This window comes from Puntigrus tetrazona, chromosome 19, assembly GCF_018831695.1.
Source record: "Puntigrus tetrazona isolate hp1 chromosome 19, ASM1883169v1, whole genome shotgun sequence".
Taxonomy (NCBI): Eukaryota; Metazoa; Chordata; class Actinopteri; order Cypriniformes; family Cyprinidae; genus Puntigrus; species Puntigrus tetrazona.
The window spans coordinates 9,733,902-9,753,848 of NC_056717.1; the positions used below are offsets into that span (position 1 = coordinate 9,733,902).

A 19,947-nucleotide genomic window follows, 5' to 3' on the forward strand; every position below is an offset into this window, starting at 1 on the left:
GTAAAAATTGGTGGCATTGGCTGTTCACTGCCGTGTGTGCACTTTGGATTGGTTAAATGCAGTGCACTAATTTCAAGTATGGGCCAATATATCTGGCCACAAGCCGCTTCACTTTCTAAATTCTAAAGCATTTATATATATATATATATATATAATTTTTTTTATTTATATATACATGATATACATTTTTATATAAGATATTTTTGTTTATTCATATTTGTGTTTAGTCGTCGTCTTCAATATATTTGACATCTTGGTTTTGAAGGTTTGCTTTGTGGGCCCGCCCACCTAATGACGCAATCGGTTTTTTTTAAAAAAGGAGTAACTCGTGATTGGCTGAATCACGCATCCATTTGAAATCCACGAAGCTGAACCAGGAACTACGGAGAGAGTCTTCCCCTCTTTTAAGTGGTAAGTCTGTGTCTTCAGACATAACGCTCTCGTTTTACACAGCCATGGATTTTGCCTTGCGTTTAGATATTTGCTGCAGGCCGAGGAAATAATAAGACTATTTATTTGTGATTTTTATCGCTTTGCCGTTTTCGGAATAATCCAAACATTTGTGTTTGGTTTAGCGCCCGCCCCCTGCGCAGTCTGTGATTGGTCGAGCCTTTCGGTTTCTGTGCTGTGATTGGATAATTCGCAGACTGTCTTAACTTCAGGTCAGACTGCAGGAACTGACAGTAAACAGTGCAATTCCACTACGTGGCATTTAAATGAATCGGGAGTCAGCTATATGTGTGTTACTTTCTTATAAATGCCATTCGTTTTTATTTAAAACAATCCACAAAACGGACATTTGTTTTGTAAGTGAATGTTTTGTTCTTGTACTGATTGATTTCATTAAATGTGTGCCAAGATGCCTCGTGTATGCCACGTAATGGGATTGCATCAATGAAACTAATGCACATCACCTATATTTCTGGATTCTTTTACATAATTGTATTATTTTATATCAAGTTCAGTTCATAATTTAGCTCCTAGCTGCACTAGGTGCTTAAAAGGTTCTTCACAGCGGTCACGTAGAAAAACCATTTTGATCCTAGATTGAACCATTCAGTCAAGGGCTCTTAAAAAATAAATTCTTTTTATAATATGAAGAACCTTTCATTGCAAAGAAACCTTTGTGAAACAAATAGGTTCTTCAGATGTCAAAAGGTCTTTTAAGGAACCATTTAGAGGAAAAGCTTCTTCAGTGGCATCCTGAAGAACCTTTATTTTTAATAGTGTGTGAACCTTTCGTATTGAACACTCCATTACTAAAATGCATAATGCTTTCTTTATTTAATTCATTTTATAAAGAAATGCCCGCTGTGCTTATTTTAATCTTAAATCTCTTTTCAAACTGAAACCTTTGTAGTTCAGCTTAAAAAAAGGATTCTGGTCTCAATTTGATTCTTCAAAGCGCTGGTACACATAGCCCTGGGCAATCTCCCTCTATTTGTGGATCGACCTCAACTCACCCAATATATATATATATATATTGTCTGTAATTTGGACACTGCTATCTTTGAAGATTTTTATACGTCTTAGGTTATGCAAGGTTTATGTCTTACCATTATTATTATTATTTTATTCTATGAAGATATCGTTCATGTCCCTATTTAATGTTTTGTTTCTGTTGAGTGGCCAGGTTAAGCATTTCATGTCTAGTTCGGTGGGGAATTTTGCACAGAAGTTGGGAATTGCTCATATTGGTACCCTCTCTGTGACCTTACGGCCTCCTGCCCGCTGGTTTAATCATCACTGTTTACAAAGCCTAAGGCTATATGGGCAGAAATAAGACACACGTTTTTCGAACATGGCCATGTTTGCCACTTAACGGCCCTTGTCAACTTCCTTTAGCGGTCACGCTCATTACAAAGGAAGTGTTTGGTCATTGTAAGTCACGCCCCTGGGCTTGACTCAATCCATGTTGTGTAAACACCGTAATGGCTCTCTTCCTCGGGCATCTTTGGAAAACTAATCCATTCCTCTTTCTCCCACTTTGTTGTTGCATGTGGAGGCCTTGTAATTACATCAAATTCAAGTAAAGATTAAAGACTTCAAAAGTAGGATGCTAAGACGACCCTTGAACTCATTTTGCATCGGCAGCCAAAGGGGAGGTTTCAGCTCGCACAGTTGAGCCTCAAGAGAGGATGAAAACAGCCTCGTAATTCTCTGTTTTCATGCACCTCTGCACTTCCTCCAGCTCTTCTCTGTTTTCCATGCTAATCAGTCTAGGCTCTTAGCACAGAGCCTGTACACCTTTCCTCAGGAGATCTCCGGTTTATAAGCCAAAATGGATCAGGTCGAAGGTCTATGGCTCGATTTCTCTGGGAGAGAATAGGTCAGAGAGGTTTAAACATCATCAGAAACATAGACTTGCCCTTTGGCTCATGCGCCCTTTTTTCCAAGTCTTTAACAGAAGGAGCAGTATTGATTGCAAATAGTATTGTGAGGAGGGCAGAATCTTGATAAAGGGGTCCCTGACCACCTCATGATAAAAACAGCTTATGAGGCTGTAAGTATGGCTAATGCCTTAATGCACTTAACCCATTACCAATTTCAAAATTCCTCGCCTTCCAAACTAACCATTATAACATACATCACGAGATAAGGCACTTTTTTTTTTTCTTCTCTGATCTTTTTCACTTCAGTTGCTATGGAAATCAATCTGAGATCTCTATCGAGAAAGTCAGAGTAGTGTAAAATGAGATGGAGTGTATGCTTCTTTAATATAAATGGACAATTTTTGCAGTGTTAAACCCCACTTTAATACTAATATATATATATATATATATATATATATATATATATATATATATATACATACACACACACACACACACACACACACACACACACACACACACACACACACACACACACACACACACACACAAAAATCAGGGTCATGTTGTTTGTCCAGAAAACCAAACTTAAAACAGGAAATCATATACAGGATTCTTGCATTTCCCATGACCCAGTTTCCAAACCCCTAAAAACAGAATTATATTATAAATGAATAATACATAATGCAATATTTGCATATACAAAAGAAGTATGTACATTGTGATTTATTTTATTTTTATTTTTATTATATTTAAAAATAATTTGTATATGAGCAAATATGTTATTACTTTATACTTAATGCTTACACCAAATTTTGAATCATTATAGAGTCATTTATCCTTTTCTTGCATTTGATCAAAAAAAGCATGTGAAGCCAACATGAGCATGAAGAACAAATTAGAACCTTTCTTAGACCTTGGCACATGTGCTCTAAGCTAGATTTAAATTTTTTTAAATATATTTTTGCTTTTCTTTATCATATACATTCTTCTATGTCATTGTTTGTTTGAATCGTTTATTCGAATGATTAACTCTATGTAACACAATTAGGTATTCTGAAAATAATCGTCTACCCGCCTTTGATTAATTCAGAATACACATTTTTGGCCAGGGGTATTCAGCATGGTGCAATTTAACACAAATTCGCCAGTGTAAGGGTGGCTTGGTGGCATGGGAAGACTTTCAAATAGTCTATGTCTCGGATCGACCTTCGCATGATTGAATTCCTTGAAGTCCCTTGCCACCTCTGGGGATGCGCCTTACATCAAATTCCTCTTTCTAGCTTCAAGGTACTTTCCGTCTTTCACAATCACCCATGACTTTTGCAGCAATTTAGGATGCGATGCCCTAAAAGTGTAGAGCAAGGCTGTGCTTCACAACTGGTGGGTCACAACCTGAAATAAAAAAAGGGAAGTATATGGGGAGGGAACCGCTAAATGTCAGAGGTTTATTGCCATTTTCTCATCCTTAAGTCCATGAGAAAAAACTTACAAAACTGTAAGTAGTTCTCAAAGTCATTCTGTTGTGTTATAGGATTTGTGAATATTTTATAGTGTTGCATTGGGTCACATGGCCATTCACTGTAAAAGCACTGTTTTTGGGGGTTCGTAAATAAGAAGTGTTCGTCCATTAAGTGAGCTTTGGTAGTATTCCCATTCATGCGCATTTAGTATTTTGAGCCATGCCAACAGCATATCTTTACTCGAGGACCACGGTAGCATTTTTCATTTGATTCTTGTAAGCAAACACAAACTGAGCTCTCACTGTTCAATGTTTTGACTTACTTTTTCCTCATACTTGGTGTATTTTTCATTCTGTTTCTCTCTCTCTCAGGTGAATAAAAGATGGGGAAAAAGGATGCAAGTTCTGTCAAGTTGCCGGTCGATCAGTACCGTAAACAGATCGGTGAGAACCTCTGTGCTTTCCAGCAGGCTTTATTTTTAATATGGATGTTAGTAACCTTCATCAAATATTCATCTGGTGTTTTATTAAAGAGAGTCTGAAATGTTGCTTTTTCTCCTTCGTTTCAGCCACTGTGATTATTTTGCTTATAAATTTTACGCATGAACAGACTTGATGATCAGAATGCTCAGCTGGGAACAGACCAGCATGACTTAGAAAAGCCCGAAATAAACAACCGCGTATATGGTACATTCTTCATGTTTAGCTTCTATAGTCTCCCATTTTTTTCTCTGATTTGTGCTTTCTATTGTATAATTTAGCACACAGCTTTAGAGGAAACAATCATTAGCTTTGCCTCCTCTTTCTTAACCAAGGCACTGTAAGGCCTATCAATCATAGTGGTACCGGTAAGCATGCCAGCTGTGATAGCGGAAGGAGCATGGGGTTTGTTTTATAACTTAGACAATGTCAGTATTGATGCTAGGGGCTGTATGAGGAGAAACTGCACTGTAAACATGTAGCAAAGCCATATAAATGACATTTCTCCAATAGCAATTCCAGTTCGTTTAGTAAGAACACGGTTAAAGGTGTTAGTTTGGTTGGTTGTGCATGTTACACGTTCACTAAAACCAACATTGATAGTGTTGAAAGAAATTTTAGGTTGTTCAGATGTACAGTATTGTGAAAAAGTACTCATTAATTGCTGTTTTCTTTTTTTTTTGGTGTAGTTTTTTTGACAAGAAGTACATTCATCAGTCTGTTTTTGGAGAAAAAACTGCTTTAAATGTTATATTAATATATTAATATAATATGTTATATTAAGAAATAAATTATAAATCTTACCCACTCCAATTTTCAAAAACAATTTCAGGAATTTTGTTTATAAATTTCAGGAATTCTTTATAGCTACACACAGTATATCTGCTGCATTAAAATGAAAATATTATATAAAAATCAAGCTAGTCATTGAACACTAACAAATGCAGATTACGAAATGTTTGTGCTTATAGGGCCAAACTTTTTTACATCATCCACTTAAACTCTGAAAAACTTTATTTTTACTAACAGAAAAGGGTGTATAGAAAAGCGTTATAGTTTTTAGTTCTATTTATTGTTAAGGTATAATCACATAATCCACATTTTATTGTGTGGATTGTTTTTGAAATGACTGGATATCACGACTCGAAAATACATTGAACAAAGCGGTTAGTCCACTTGTGTCCTCCGTTGTACATCTAGAAATTCTATATTTTCATTGAAGGGATGAGTTATGGAGGCATGGTTTTATAATGGCGCTAAAGCAATGTCTTTTTTCCATTGACACATCCCTGATGTAATTTGCAACGCAGTGCACGGCGATATCATCTCCCCGCAGAAAGAACCTGTCTCATACGCACGATTTTATGTGAGTTCATATCGCACCCTTTAGTAGGACTATTAAGCTTGCGTTGCTCCGTCACCTTGCCTTATTGTGCCTGTGCTGCATGACTGTGCTGGCAACATAACAAGCTGAACTCCTGCTGGAGCCTGCGAATCTCAGACATATCCCATTTTGTTTTCTTTCTTTTGCGTCTCATCAATTCAAAGTCGTAACAGCAGGTTGTGGACAATTGAGTTCCCCCAACCACCCCCCTCCTCCGGTCCTCCCTCTCTTTCCCTCAGTTTGCTTTGAAAAGAAGTCTATATCAGCCTATTTCAGAGAATCGCTGTTTAACAAAAAAAGCGCCCAAAATAGCGTAAAGCAACACAAAGGAAGAATACACATCGTAATTTGAGATTGTAATGGGAAGGTAATTTTTATCCTGACAGGTCTTGCTTTCTCCTTTTTTTTTTTTTTTTTTTTTTTTTTTTTTTTTAAAAGGAGAGAAAGCTTTTGTGATGTCAAGTACCTTGTAGGGCTGCTGTAGACACACTGACTTTAAATACTGTTATTAAGCTGCATAATGGACTCCGCAGAGCTGTCAACCACCAAAAGGGTTCCTCAGGCCTGTGTGGTCATCCCCCTTTGCGTCGAGATCATTCACACCATCCTCTCCGTCTTTGTCCAACAATTATTTGCATGACCAAACACTCAGACGCATCCCTGCCTATTAAATTCTCTCCCTTTCGTGATCATTTTTTTTGTGTGAACGTTCGCTCAGCTGATCTGTGTATGGACATAATTTGAGGGCTGAATGGATCTTGTATGTTACAGATCTTCTCAGTTTTCAAAACCGTGGTTTGACCCGGTCGCCCGATGGCAGAACTGTCACTTGGTCATGTCACAGTGTTTTTAGCTGTGTGCAAAGGTTGCACTCCCTCCTTCTGTATACAGATAAAAACGGTCTATTTTGTGATAAATGAGTCAATTTGTTTACAAAGACAAAGTTCTTTATTTCGACCTCTGCGCTCCCAGTACATGTGCGGTTTCAAATTGGGCGCATAAAGGCCTGTTCACACTGAAAAAAAAATTATATGACAGATGGCAGAACTTTTGCATTTGGTTGCCTGTAATATAGTATCTTTTTTTTTTAAATACATATATAAAATGAGCATAATTCACAATAGTTTGTGCAAATTAATTAAATGCAGATTCTAACAGTTTACACAGAAAATCATTCTTCTTTTCTTATGAATAATTCTTTCTTTCTCTCGTTTCTTTGTTTGTCTTCAGAGTTGTGCAGTAGGTTTCTCAAAATTGTCTCGCAATGTTATAACAGGATTAATTACAGAGAGCTTTTCTCCACTCTCCGAAGAGCCTGTTTTCTCCTGTAATGAAATGCAATTTGTGAATTAGCCAGATCATGTTAGAAAAGAGCTCGTCTGATGGAAAGGGAATCTGTCTGCGGATGAGGAGTCATGGCTTTTGAAATGAAATCAGCTGCAGCAGTTTTGAAAGGCACCTTTGGCCCTGTGGCTTGATTCTTGTCACTTCCCTGTCAACATCTGACAGAAAAGTGTGTACGGAGGGGTCATACCGCTCAAGCACACAGGAAACAATGGCATGATATATTATAGAGGCTTCACTCCGCTTTTGGTAAATGCATAGGGGGAGATATCGCTCTGCTGCGATGCAATTGAATGTTGATTAATGAGCGAAGGTGCGTTCAAAGCCCACCTCTGGATCGCTGGCCAATTTGAGCGCGACCGCGGTGAGACGGCAAAGCCAAGAAGACCACAGAGTCTTCATCATCAGCGAGTGCTCACGCAGAGAGAAACGCCTCATTGAACTCGATGGCGTGTGATTCAGCTTACTGGCAGGGCCACAAAGTCTCACTATATAAACAATTTATTTCAAACTCTGATATGATTACAATTAACTATTCATTTGGAACAGATGGCTGAGGCTGTTTGTTGTGGGTATTTACACCACAACAGGAAGTTTCAAGAAAAATAAGACACACACCTAATCTGTCCCAGTTGGCTTGGAACAAAACGAGTTTTGCTTTCCACACCATGTAAAATCTCCACAGGTGCGAGCGTAAACTCCTGTAGACACTAAGAGAGAGACAAAAAAGACAGCCGTAATATGTTGGAGGTGTGTTTGGATTTGTATATTCTTGCTCTACTTGCTGACTGAGTTAGAAAAATTCTTCTTCTTCTTCTTACTTAGCTAGAATCAACACATATTCATAACTCTGGTTGCTGGCAATACAATATATAGACTGCTCAAAAAAAGGGTATAGCATCAAGTCATTTAAACTCCTGGGATATTGATCTGGTCAGTTAAGTAGGAGAGGTTTTTTTTATCAGTTTCAGCTGCTTAATGAAGTTAACAAACGTGGCAAAACAGGAATGGCTTTACAGGAGGTCACTGACATTTTTTTTTAAACCCAGCTCATCTTTTGTGACCGTTTTTCACTAGTTTTGCAGTTTTGGCTAGGATCACTACTGAGGCAATACATGGACCCTACAGAGGTTGCACAGGCAGACCAATTCCTCCAAGATGGCACAACAGTACGTACCATTGTTGCTTAGTTTGCTGTGTCTCTCAGCAGAGCCTCAAGAGCATGGAGGAGATTCCAGAAGACAGGCAATTACTCTAGGAGAGCAGGACAGGGTTGTGCAAGGTCTTTAACCCATCAGCAGGGTCGCTATCTGATCCCCTGTGCCACGAGGAGCAGGATGAGCACCGTCAGAGCCCTACAAAATGACCTTCACTGGTGCGAATGTCTCTGACCAAACAATCAGAAACAGACTTCATTATGGTGACCTGAGGGCTCGATGTGCTGTAGTGGGCCTTGTGCTCACTGCCCAGCTCTGTGGAGCTCGATTGGCATTTGCCATTGAACACCAGGCCCTCCACTTGTGCTTTTCACAGATGAGGGCAGATTCACCTTCAGCACATGTGAGAGACGTGAAAGGGTCTGGAGAAGCTGTGGAGCATGTTATGCAGCTTGTAACATTGTGCAGCATGACTGGTTTGGTGGTAGTATGTCAGTGATGGGCAGGCATATCCATGAAGGGACAACCAGACCTCTACAGACTAGAAAATGAAATTTCATTAAAATGGACTAGCCTGATGCATCGTTTCTACACTTTGACTTATGGGGTGTCTTTGAATTTCTCAATCTCTGACTGATCTTTTTTTTTCCATCAATTGCTATTGCATCCTATCATTCCTAACACATATCCATATCAATATAGACATCCAGTATGATATATTTCACCAGATCTGAATTTTTTTGTTCCATTTTTTTTAGCAGTGTGTGTGTATGCCGTTTTTGTTTGTTTTGTTTATTTTTTTATTATAATTGTTTTTTAAGTATCAGTAGTATAGATATTTGACACTATTTGATGAATCTCTAAAAATAAATAAACCTAACACATTATAATTAAAGAAATAATAATTCAAAATGAGTAAATACATCTTTCACCATTCAGACCACAAAACAAGATAGCAAAAACAGCCACGATTAATACAAATACTATTAATAATAATACTAAAATCAAAACAATTATCATTGTAGTCTAGTAAAGATTTATACCACCAAGCATCAATAAGCATAATTTCAGTCATTAAAGCTTTTGAATTAACAAACGCAATAATAAAAACATCTACATTAGATTGCAGTAATAAAACTTATGCAGTTTGTTCTTTTAAAAATTTAAGCTGACACAGAGCATATGCTAAATAATTACAAAGTTTAACCAAGTTAAACCAAATTTACATTATTTTTATTTTAAATATGCATTATTATTATTATTGTTATTATTATTGTTATTATTGTTGATTCGATTGCTTCCGTTGTTGTCATTTGCAACTTGCTTTGAATAAAAGCATCTGCTAAATGACAAAGGTAGCAATTACTGAGTAAATCCTGCCTGATGATTAGGCCAACTGCAACAGTTGCCAAGACTGGTCAGTATTGTTTTTAAGGTGCGACTGGTCAGTTCAGTTTAGTGTTTTGCACAGATGATTGACATTAATGCCCTGCAGTATCTTCCCACAGAGACCAAACTGAGAACTATTCCACAAGTCTCTGCAAACAAACACACTGTTCATTATTTAAGAGGCCTGTCTGTACCGAACCAAACCATCATTCAGCACTGGAACAAAATAACAGGATGTTTACCTCTGATAATGGCCTCTTGCAGGCCTGCGTCGCACACAGAAGGTGCACCATAAGGCAGAAGAGACCTGCGAAAGTCCCCGGGGAGGGGTCAGTGTCTAGCTTAGGCATCTGAGAGCATCCAGCCCGGCAGTCTGCCGCTGAAGATGGATAAGGACACTCTCTCTTTCCCCCCACTCCATGTAAATAAGTCTTAATGAGGCAGGAGTTGCACTTGAAACGGCCCCTGTGTGTCAACAGCTCTCACGGAGACCTTGAGTCTGACCCGGGTCTGCTGCAGCCACTGAGGACGGCCCCCTCCTTTGCCCACCAAGCTGTTGCCTTCCCACTTTTCCACTTCTCTTCCTTCGGCTGTTTGTTTCTAATTAGAGACAGCACTCTCTTCGCACACCTTGCACACATACGCTCCAGGTGGTGGCTTTGCCCGGCGGGTTCGTTGCAGTGCTTGCCTGATAACTGCCACTTAGGTGAACTAGCGCGCTAAAGATTTCCTCTCTGTGTTAACAAAACCCTAGCACTGTATTTACTATTATAACTATAAATTATGCATAATTACATGCAAGTAACCCTAACCATACAGTACGTACAACTATTATGCCAAAATACTTAAGGCTTTCTTTTTCATTTCAGGATTTAATTTCATTATTTTAACGTGACTCTTTTCTTCATTACGACAACAGGATATTATTTTTTAAAACATTTATTTCTAAAACTAAAACTGTGCTCATTGTTTAAAAGGTTCAAGTCGTTAAATGCATTTTATTATTTTTTTTTATTTTTTAATTGAAAGGACAAAAAATAACAATACTACAATGAACATGAAATGTGACACACTGCAGGTAATAAGAAAACCAAGAACATTTTGGGGCATTTTTAATCCAATTTGGTGTAAAAACCACTTAACTTTTGCCAGTCTGATCCAATAAAAAGTCAATAATTATTGTAAAATAAATGAGTTTGTGATAGTCCATCTTTGTATATTTAAGATAAGCTAAGACTAATTCAGTCATGCATAAATTAAATACTAATTTATCTTAGATAGAACAGAAGGTTAACCGACTCCTATTAAGTCATGTTAATAAGGGTTAAAACAGGGAAATACATTAAGGCAAACTAAGAATGTTTCAGCAAAATGCATTAGTTTAATGATTCGTAATACAACGCTGATGAAGACAATCGCAAATGCATTATATTTGTTTTATTGAAACATTATTCAGCTGTTAAATGAAAAAAGCTTTCAGCCTATCTCAAAATGCAAATGTAACTCCAAATGTCACATGGCAGGAATGACCCGAGCGCCTCATTTTCTCTCTCAGGAAAACAGGATTACAAGAAAACCAAGCCGGCTCTGCGAGCCACTCGGCTGAAGGCGGAGGCGAAGAGAAGTGCTCCGGGAATCAGGGTGAGATGGCTGTCTTTCATTCTCATTACCACCCCCTCTATCCCAACTGATCCCTCTCTCCCCCATCTGCCAAACCACACACACACACACACACACACACACACATTATTCATCACACCTCTCCAACCTGAGAGCAACTCAAGCAGTCTCCATATTGATGAGGCAGAGAAGAGCTGTTTGACTCTCAGAGGAGTAGCTCTCTTTCTCCCTCACCATCTCCTTTGCTTTCTCTCGATTTTTCTTTTTCTCTCAGCTGTCACTCCAGAATAATAATCGAGAGTTTGAGGAGAAAGCATTTTATTCACTGTCTTTGTGTGATTTCTGTGTATTAATGGCACTGGCTTGGTCAAGTATAACTGTCAGTGTTGCTCATACCGTATTAAACGTTGGTGCATAATATCTTATGGATGTTTACAGTGTGGAAATGACATCTCCGATAATACCTGACAGTTGCTTTTCCAAGCCATCAGACTTACAATTTTGTACAGTACAAAGACTGCCCCCCCCCAGAAAACCCTAAAAGAACATAAAAGATATTTTGAAAAAGTATTTTTGGTCAATGGTCACCAAAAATTCTTCAAACTATATATTCCTATGCTTCACAGAGTAAACATCATACAGTTTTTGCATTAGATGAGGGTGATGGCAGTGAATCATTTTAGTGTGAATCATTCCTATATTTCTTTTTAGTATAATGATGTATTTTTAAAAATACGTTTAATTTATTAATGTGTGCATTTATTGTTAACAGAATTAATCAAAACAGCTGCTTTCAAATGATCTGTAGAGAAACTCTCTTCGTCCCTGTTAATTTTGGCAAGGGTGTTATTTTTGGTTGGTTTTTGGCATAAGAATTTGTGGTGCAATATGTTTTATCAGTTCTCTCAGATTCCAGAGCTCCACATTGGGAACTGTAGCCAAAACCGCTAGTATCCATGCTAAGACCTCTCACTCACAACAATGATCTGAAACTAATTCATAATTCATAAGCTGCAATATTTTCACAGTGGACTGAACAATGCAGAAACACTGAGCACGGCTGCACATGGCTGAATACTTCAACTCAAAACATTGCGTTTGCTTGTGTTGGGTTTCGTTTGGTATGAAGAAATCAAATGCGAAGGCTGAAGATTAACTGGTCTTAGCAACTCAATTGTTATTGTTAGAAAGCCAAGCCCTCATTACAATTCTTCTAAGTCTCATTAGTCTTTTATCCAATTACTGAGGGCTTAAAATGGAGAAAATTATTTATATGAATTCCATGTGCATTTTAAAAAAAACCTTCTCAACCATAATGGCTCCAAATGTTTGTTTGGGAGCAGCTAAATGTCTTTCCGCAGGTATTCGTGAAGCCTATGAGCTCAGTGGTTAAAATATTTGTTTACCGCTGAAAGCAGCGTCCCCTCATTCTGTCAGAAAAGTAGTTTATTGCGTACAGATTTGGTCATTGACTTGGCACGCTTCTGAGGAACGTGGACGCCGATTTGTTTGTTCTGGTTCGTAATGTGACTAATGGACCCCTGAGCTCCAAGCTTGAGTTTTGTTCTGGTGTGCGCTTCTCTGCGGTATGTCTTCTTGGCTTTGGTTTTCTGAGGAGTTGACTCATACTTTTACCACTTGTTTTTCCACAGGCCATTTTCTCTGGCTGTGCATGCTTGGCAGGTGGCTCTCCATCTCAACCCGCCCAAACACACAATCGTTCTTCTTTTTGGCCTTCCGTCGTTCTTTAGCGTCGCTCCTGTTTGTGAGTTCTGCGTGAGGCTCTGGAGAGCAGGTTGAGGCTGAGGTTCGGGCCGTCCTGTGGTCTGTGTTGGCTGTCTGCTCAATCTGCTGTTCTCCACTCGTAGGCCAGTTGGTTTGCTGGGGTGTTGCCTGCCAGCTTGGGGAGGCAGCGGGCACTCGACCACCTGCTGTGGGCACTGCCTGGCTCCCTGGTGCCTGGCTGAGCGGATGGCATCACCTGGCACAGAGTAGAGGTGCTGGCGGCCTCAGCTGTGTGGGGCGCCTGGCCTGAAAAATCACTGCCAACTTGCTAGCCCTGGAGCTGAATATTAAGAGCCCGCTGGCCAACTTTAACTGTTTCACTCTTCAGTACATTCCATTGCATGCATAAGTAAGTCTCAGTGATTTTTATCTAAGGTTCTAAAATAGCCAAAAGTGCCACATTTTTTGAACATGTTGATGATTTCCAGCGCAAAACACCAACACCAAGCCAAAATATATATATATTTTTATTTACATTATTTACATTTATTTATTAATTTTAGTGAAATAGTATTAGAAAAATAATCCAGAATACAAACTGAGTGAAAATGTATGGACTTGTCAGCTCTACACTTATGATTAAAAAAAAATTAATTGGATATTCAGATATTGTGTTATGGCTGATAAGTTGATAAAAAAAAAGGCTGATAAAGAAAAATATTTAAAAACAATTATAGTTTTTATATTTATTTAGACAAAATAATATAGAAATTAATTATAGTGATTTTGTCTTAATAAATTATTAATCATAATTGAACATAATTTGTTACATTTTGTCAAGGTACTGGCATCTCTGAATTTAATTGTTATATGAATTTAAATTAATGATATGTAAATATTATTTTAGTGAAAATAAATGGAAATCAATCACTGTGGAACAATCCAATTTTTTTTCTAAATAAGGCTTAAATTGCATTAGAGATTCATAGATATTAAAAATTCTAGTAAATACCTTTTTGCTTTTTGATTGATAAGCAATAAATTGCAGATATAAACTAAAAGATAATAAATTGTGCAATATACAATATAAAATTTACACTTTTTATGAGATTAGCAAAATATTATGTGCATATTAGTGTCATTAACTATTATTGTTTTTCTTTGATATGGCACTAATACTGTACATCCCTAAACTAAATGAAATAGTTGTAGGCATTGTTTTCTGTATGACTTTATCTTATAAAAGATTATTTTAGATTATATACTGTATGTGCGTCTCAGACCTGCATCTCTCGCTCTATGCAGACAGTGTTTATGAGTCCCATTCACACCTCTGCGTTTATACAGACTGTCAACACTCGTATGAAAGAAACGTTCATTTTTCAGCCTCTACACACACCCTTCCTCTCTCACAAAGACGCCGCAACACGGCAGCCAGCGGTCGGCGGAGTGAGGTATTACAGCACACCTGGGTCTGGCCGAGATAACTACACAACCACTTAACGCGGGGGGAAAATCCCACTTCAGCTGTTTCTGTTGGACGCTGATGCCGTACCACACCTGGCCGTGAGGGCCAATGTTATGAACACGGGGCTATATGAGAAAATACCACAGATTCGGGTGAAACCAGAAGACCGTGAGAATTCATACAAGGACACATGAGGAGATGCAAGCGCGCGCGTGTGTGTGTGTGTGTGTGTGTGTGTGTGTGTGTGAGACAGTGGACTGTCGCCAGATGAATGGGAACTCACTCCCGGCATGCCACAGCTGCTGCTGAGAGCCACATGATGCTGTTGGGAATATTCCAGCGTTTTCCATCAGAATGTGGGAGACTGAAGCGTAGGCCGCTGAATTATTAGCTTCCTCAAGACAACAAGGTCCCCTCTCTTCACTCGCATACCCTCATCTGACAATTTCATTTTCACACAGCCTTCTCTGGACTTACTGTATGTCTTTTTCTCATCAAAGAATATGAGACCACATCTGTATTCATAGCTTTTTACTATACTTTTTGCTTAGAATTTTTTAGTTGATGACATGATGCTCTTTTTTTTTGCTCTTTAAAATAAAGCACAAATGCAGCATGGGTTGTAATTATTAACTAAAACGCATTCAACATTATTTTTGTAATTGGAATAAAGTTAGAATACAATATAAATGCTAAACAAAAAGCGTAAAAATTAGAAATGTTGCCTAGGCTTAATTTAGTGCTACAATTTCAGAAAACTGAATAAAAACAAATTAAAACCAAATTGAAAAAGACAATAAATAAAATGCATAACACTGTAAAAACTAAAAAAATATGCAAGTCAATGCAATATCTGGGATAATAAATAATGTATATGATTGTAGACCTTTTTTTATTTATTATAATTTATCGGCTTATTAGTCAGTAGACTCCTTGTACTTTGTCCCTTTTGCTGCTACTCAGTCTGTATTTAAACATTTCAGCAGAGATGAATGCAAAACAATTCCTTTTGGATGCAATGACACTTAGGCTCTGACACAAAGCGGTTAAATAAAGAACTTGAATCAGCGTGAGCCTCTGGTAATGTATGAAACTAAAGTGCATGAAATTTAAAAGTTTTCCAATTAAGAGAGGCTTAAGCTGTTTGGAGCCTGGCTGGAACAAGATAAATGCAGCGGGCAGCGAGTGCTAATGAGGACATACACACTGATGACTGCCGCCACAGCTTGTACACAGATAGTCATGGCCGTCGTGGAGGCTTTTAATAGCCCCTTACAATTTATCTGCTAGAATTATTATTAGCCTCCTGTTTGCTGGGTGGCTTATCTCTGCCTGCTCGGGGTGGATTTGCATGCTGCTCCGTGTTTGATGTGTGTGTGTGTGTATGTCTGTGTATGCGTTTATGTGTGACTGAACACAGGAGGGGGAATGGATGGTTGTGTGTGATTTTTATTATTTCACTTTCTCTTTCTCTCCACCTTTTATTCTATGTTCTGCCTATGAAAAACATACTTTAAGATGTCTACAGGAGGATGCATGATGCAATGGATTACTACGGCAGAAAAGGCAAAATTAGTGGCATTAAACACATTCCTTTAGCTTATAAGCAAATAAAGATTGTGTTGTTTACAATCGCATATTATATTTTTGATCGAATTGAATAGCAAATGTGCAAGTGCAGTCACTTGTATTTAGCCTGCATTCATTCGCTCATTCATTCTAAGACCATCCACGATGTTGAGGATTTATTTATTAATCAAAACAGGTTTAGAAAGGTGTAGCATTGCAGCATTTGCTCACCAATGGATCCTCTGCAGTGAATGGGTGCCGTCAGAATATTATTAATATCACAATTATTAATAGTAAGTCATTTACACGTCCCTAGTCCATCAGTTAAAGTCTTGTGAAGTGAAAAGCTGTATTTTTTTTTTTTTTACTTTAAAACATTGCTTCTGGTTAAAATGGAGTAATCCATCTTATCTGAATCAGGAGAGAAATATGCAAAGTTCAAACACTGTATACAAGCAACAATGGTCCCAAACAAGATGCTTTTATCAGCCACTTGGACTCTCGTGGCGGCACCCATTCGCTGCAAATGCTAAATTTCTCCGTATCTGTTTCAATGAAGAAATACAATCGGCCACATCTTCGATGACCTGAGCGCAAGTACACTGTGAGACAACTTTTATTTTTGGTCGAACTATTCCTTTAAAGATACAAATCCCACAAGAGGTGTGTAAACTTTTTAGCAAAGAAAGTTCTAACAGCGTTTAGCATATACTTGCAGTTTTTCTAATTGTAATACATTTCTAGAAAAACGTTCAGCTTCTGAATGTTCCAACGAGGCAAAAAGTCCCACAGCCACACAAGTTTTGATTAGAAAGTTTGATAACGAGTTATCGAGATGAAGAACAATTGCTTTGTTAAATACTTGAGTGCTCTTAATGAAACCGAGGTTGATGAGGATCGTAATTTAACACAAAAGGTAATAAATGACTGTTTTAAATCTAATTCATGCTTGAATACCATTCCTTCAGCCATCATCAATTTAGCTCGGGCATTAAGCTCCCAACAACTCTTAATTAGAACAAAGACATTTCTGGGAGATTAACTTTCTCTCAGCCTGCTGGGTCTGCCAAACCCTATTTGTGTCACAGCGAGAGAAAAGATAAAGAGCCCAAAATATACTGATACTTCTGCTGAGCATTTGCGGTGTCAGTTACGTATCTGTGTTTGGTTATGATCAGTCATCACGAGTCTATGACCATGCAATGAAAAGAGAGCGTTTCTGCAGAATGCCATTGCAACATTTAGGTATTTTAAAGCAGTATTAAATGTGCATGTTAATAAAGCAACATAAAAACCAGCAAAGAGCTATGCAATCTATTATTTATTTGTTTATTTTTTTAATGTAGGCTGTAGATTAAAAGTTTCTTAATGTTAGATTATAGGTTTTTCAGATCAGTTGGTTTCTGGGTTTTATGAAGCATTGATTTTTCAGAAATAAAAAGTTCTTTATTGAACTTTAAAAAGTTGTATGGCTTCAGCCTGTAAAGTGTTTTTTTTGTTCCGTGTGTATTTGTAAGAAAGGACCGGCGCGTTTCAGAATCATTATGTTTCCACATTGGCAGATGAATTCAAAACGTTATTCAAGTGTGTAACATTTCATGAATAATTTGATGCTAGTGCGCTGACTTAAATTCTTTTTAATAGTCATTAATGCAGTGTATGAATCAAAAAATAAAATTTCTCTCTGATTGCAGGACACCATATTGATCGTTGTGGCTGTCTTGGTCTTCCTGCTAGGCGTCTATGCGTTCTTCTACCTCAACCTGAGCACCGAGCTGGATCTGGACGCGGACATGGACTGAAGGACTTTTCTCACAGACGCCATCTCAGAGTGGCTCAACCCATGAACTACTCATGTGCCAGCAGTTTGATAGTATTATACATTTCTTATCTTTGTCCCTTTTTATATCAGCGGAAGCTGAAAGAAGATGAGTCTTAAAGTGCATAGAATTTTTTTTTTTTTTCCCCATGCAGCGTTGATAATCCTTTCTGATTATTAATAAAGCTTCACATATGTCCCACAGCTTTGGGATTTAAAGAACCAGCTTGTTTTCCATTTGGATCTTTTAGTTTTAAAGGAATAGTTCACCCAGAAATGAAACTTCTGTCATCTTTAACTCGCTCTCATGTCTTTTGAAATGCATTTGGCTCTCTGCGTGAAACTCCAAAAGGAGTTTTTTTATATCATAATTTCTAGGTTGTTGTTTTTGTATATAATCAAAGACTAGATTTTCACTGTATAACAAATATCAGTGACAGAGTTATTATATGGCTTCATGAAACTTATATGGTGCTTTGAATCGAAGTCTTTGTTGTCCAAATTTATTTCCAGCCCCACAATAACACATACTATTAATACACTTAATTTTACAGTCCAAAACAACAACCACATAAAGCATACAGAATCTTCATGTCCCAAGGACTACAGACACATAGGATATAAAATAGATTTATGATAATACATTTTACAGCAATTTATAATAAATTTGATAACAGCAATTAGTTGCATAACATGCTGTACATTCATTTATTTAATAAAATAATGGCAGATGGTATAATATTTTTGGCCCAACTTCTAAACGTCTTATTTTTGTTCCAAGTCATAGGGGTTTAGAATGACATAAAGGTGAGTAAATGATAAGTACGTTTACGTTTTTATGGTGAACTATCCCTTTAATCATTTCCATTTTGAGGTTGTGCAAAAATTGGATTCAAATTGGTTGGAATTGTATTACATAATCTACTGAAGAGACAGAGGGAGGGAAAAAAATCTGCATCCTGTCAAGAAAATATGTGAAATGAGTGAAGCAGGCAAGAAGGTATATTGCATTCCATACCGCAAGCACTTCTCACAGATGTAGACATCTCAATGCTGGAGATCAGAGGCAATCTATGAACGTGTTTGTCTGTGTAAAGCTGACGTTCTCCGTCTCGTTTCTCGTCATCGTGCAGCTCGTTACTAGCATATCAAACATCGCGAACCTTGGTTATCGAAAGCCAAAAGAGCGTCAGTGAAGATACCAAACATTAACACGTAGACCTTGATGTGCTCTCCGCTTTTGTGCGAGTGTGTGACCTCTAGAGACGTGGAAACGGCACTTGAAGCATTATCAATCAGCGTGAGGTGCTGTTACTGTTAGCTAGCGTGCATCTTTTGATCTATCTCCGAAGATAAAACGCATGGCCCTGCCTCGGTCTATGACATCCAGCGCTTCCTTTACACGCTGCTGGGTGAGTGTGTGTGTGTGTGTGTGTGTGTGTGTGTGTGCATCCGTGGGAGTGAGACAGAGTCGTAGGGTGGAAAATGAAAGGCTGAAGCTGATGACATTCAAAGTTCATTTACATTCTCTTTGTATAGCGCATTGGATCTCGTACAAACGCACAGCAACGACTTATTTCATTCCAGGCCGTGAGAGTTGTTTTATCTTTCGCTGCATGAGGTATATGTGCCTAACTCAGGACAACTGCTTTGCTGCTCGGCCCTTATTTTCCTGGGACGTCTGACTGTTATCATTAATTCAAGGATTGATACCTATTGAACAAAACATTTTCGTAGCCTGTCTTTGATTTGGACTCGAGAGCTTTCCAAATTCTTTCATAGTGAGACCGAACTAAACCAAAACAAAGAGTCTCGTGTTCCTTGTTGACTGTTTTGCTTGTTTTTCTTCTCTTGTTTCTATCACACTTGAGATAAAATAATAAACATTGTCAAAACGCGTTGGTATCGATAAAAGCTTATTGTGTTCATTTTCCGAAATCGTATAACTATGTTGAGCATATAAATAGTATCTGTTTCAGTGCCTTGTGGCGATCCGCTTGTTAATGCCAAACGTACACACACACTACGAGACCGAAGCACAAAATTATAGACTCAAGCTGTGTTCACATTCACTCAGACCCTACGTAGTGTTTACTGCACGCTTGTCTTAAAAAGATGATTACGTACAAATAGAAATAAAATAAACATTTTTATTTATCACTAAATATAGGGTTCTAAAATTGCCACCGGAAATAAA

At 37.9% G+C, this 19,947-nt stretch overlaps 1 protein-coding gene across 3 annotated transcripts; it reads left to right on the forward strand.

The window, feature by feature from the left end:
- The first annotated feature begins 318 nt into the window (after positions 1-318).
- triqk (triple QxxK/R motif containing) lies at positions 319-19,655 on the forward strand. Of its 3 annotated transcripts, XM_043218185.1 has the most exons (5): positions 354-411; positions 576-662; positions 4,168-4,239; positions 11,105-11,190; positions 17,626-19,655. In XM_043218185.1, exons 3-5 carry the CDS (start codon positions 4,179-4,181, stop codon positions 17,731-17,733), a joined length of 255 nt encoding a protein of 84 aa, XP_043074120.1. In that variant the 5' UTR covers positions 354-411; positions 576-662; positions 4,168-4,178; the 3' UTR covers positions 17,734-19,655. The 3 variants fall into 3 exon arrangements, with proteins under 3 accessions (XP_043074119.1, XP_043074120.1, XP_043074121.1); XM_043218184.1 differs by lacking the exon at positions 576-662 and having other exon boundaries at positions 319-411; XM_043218186.1 differs by lacking the exons at positions 354-411; positions 576-662 and adding an exon at positions 670-806.
- The last annotated feature ends 292 nt before the right edge of the window (positions 19,656-19,947 follow it).

What these genes read in the sequence shown, in the direction of transcription:
- triqk (XM_043218184.1), top strand. Translation starts at nt 4,179, where the DNA reads ATGGGGAAAAAGGATGCAAGTTCTGTCAAGTTGCCGGTCGATCAGTAC. An exon ending in TCAGTACCGTAAACAGATCG is followed by an intron (nt 4,240 to 11,104) that starts GTGAGAACCTCT and finishes TTTCTCTCTCAG; the next exon opens with GAAAACAGGATTACAAGAAA. An exon ending in GAAGTGCTCCGGGAATCAGG is followed by an intron (nt 11,191 to 17,625) that starts GTGAGATGGCTG and finishes CTCTGATTGCAG; the next exon opens with GACACCATATTGATCGTTGT.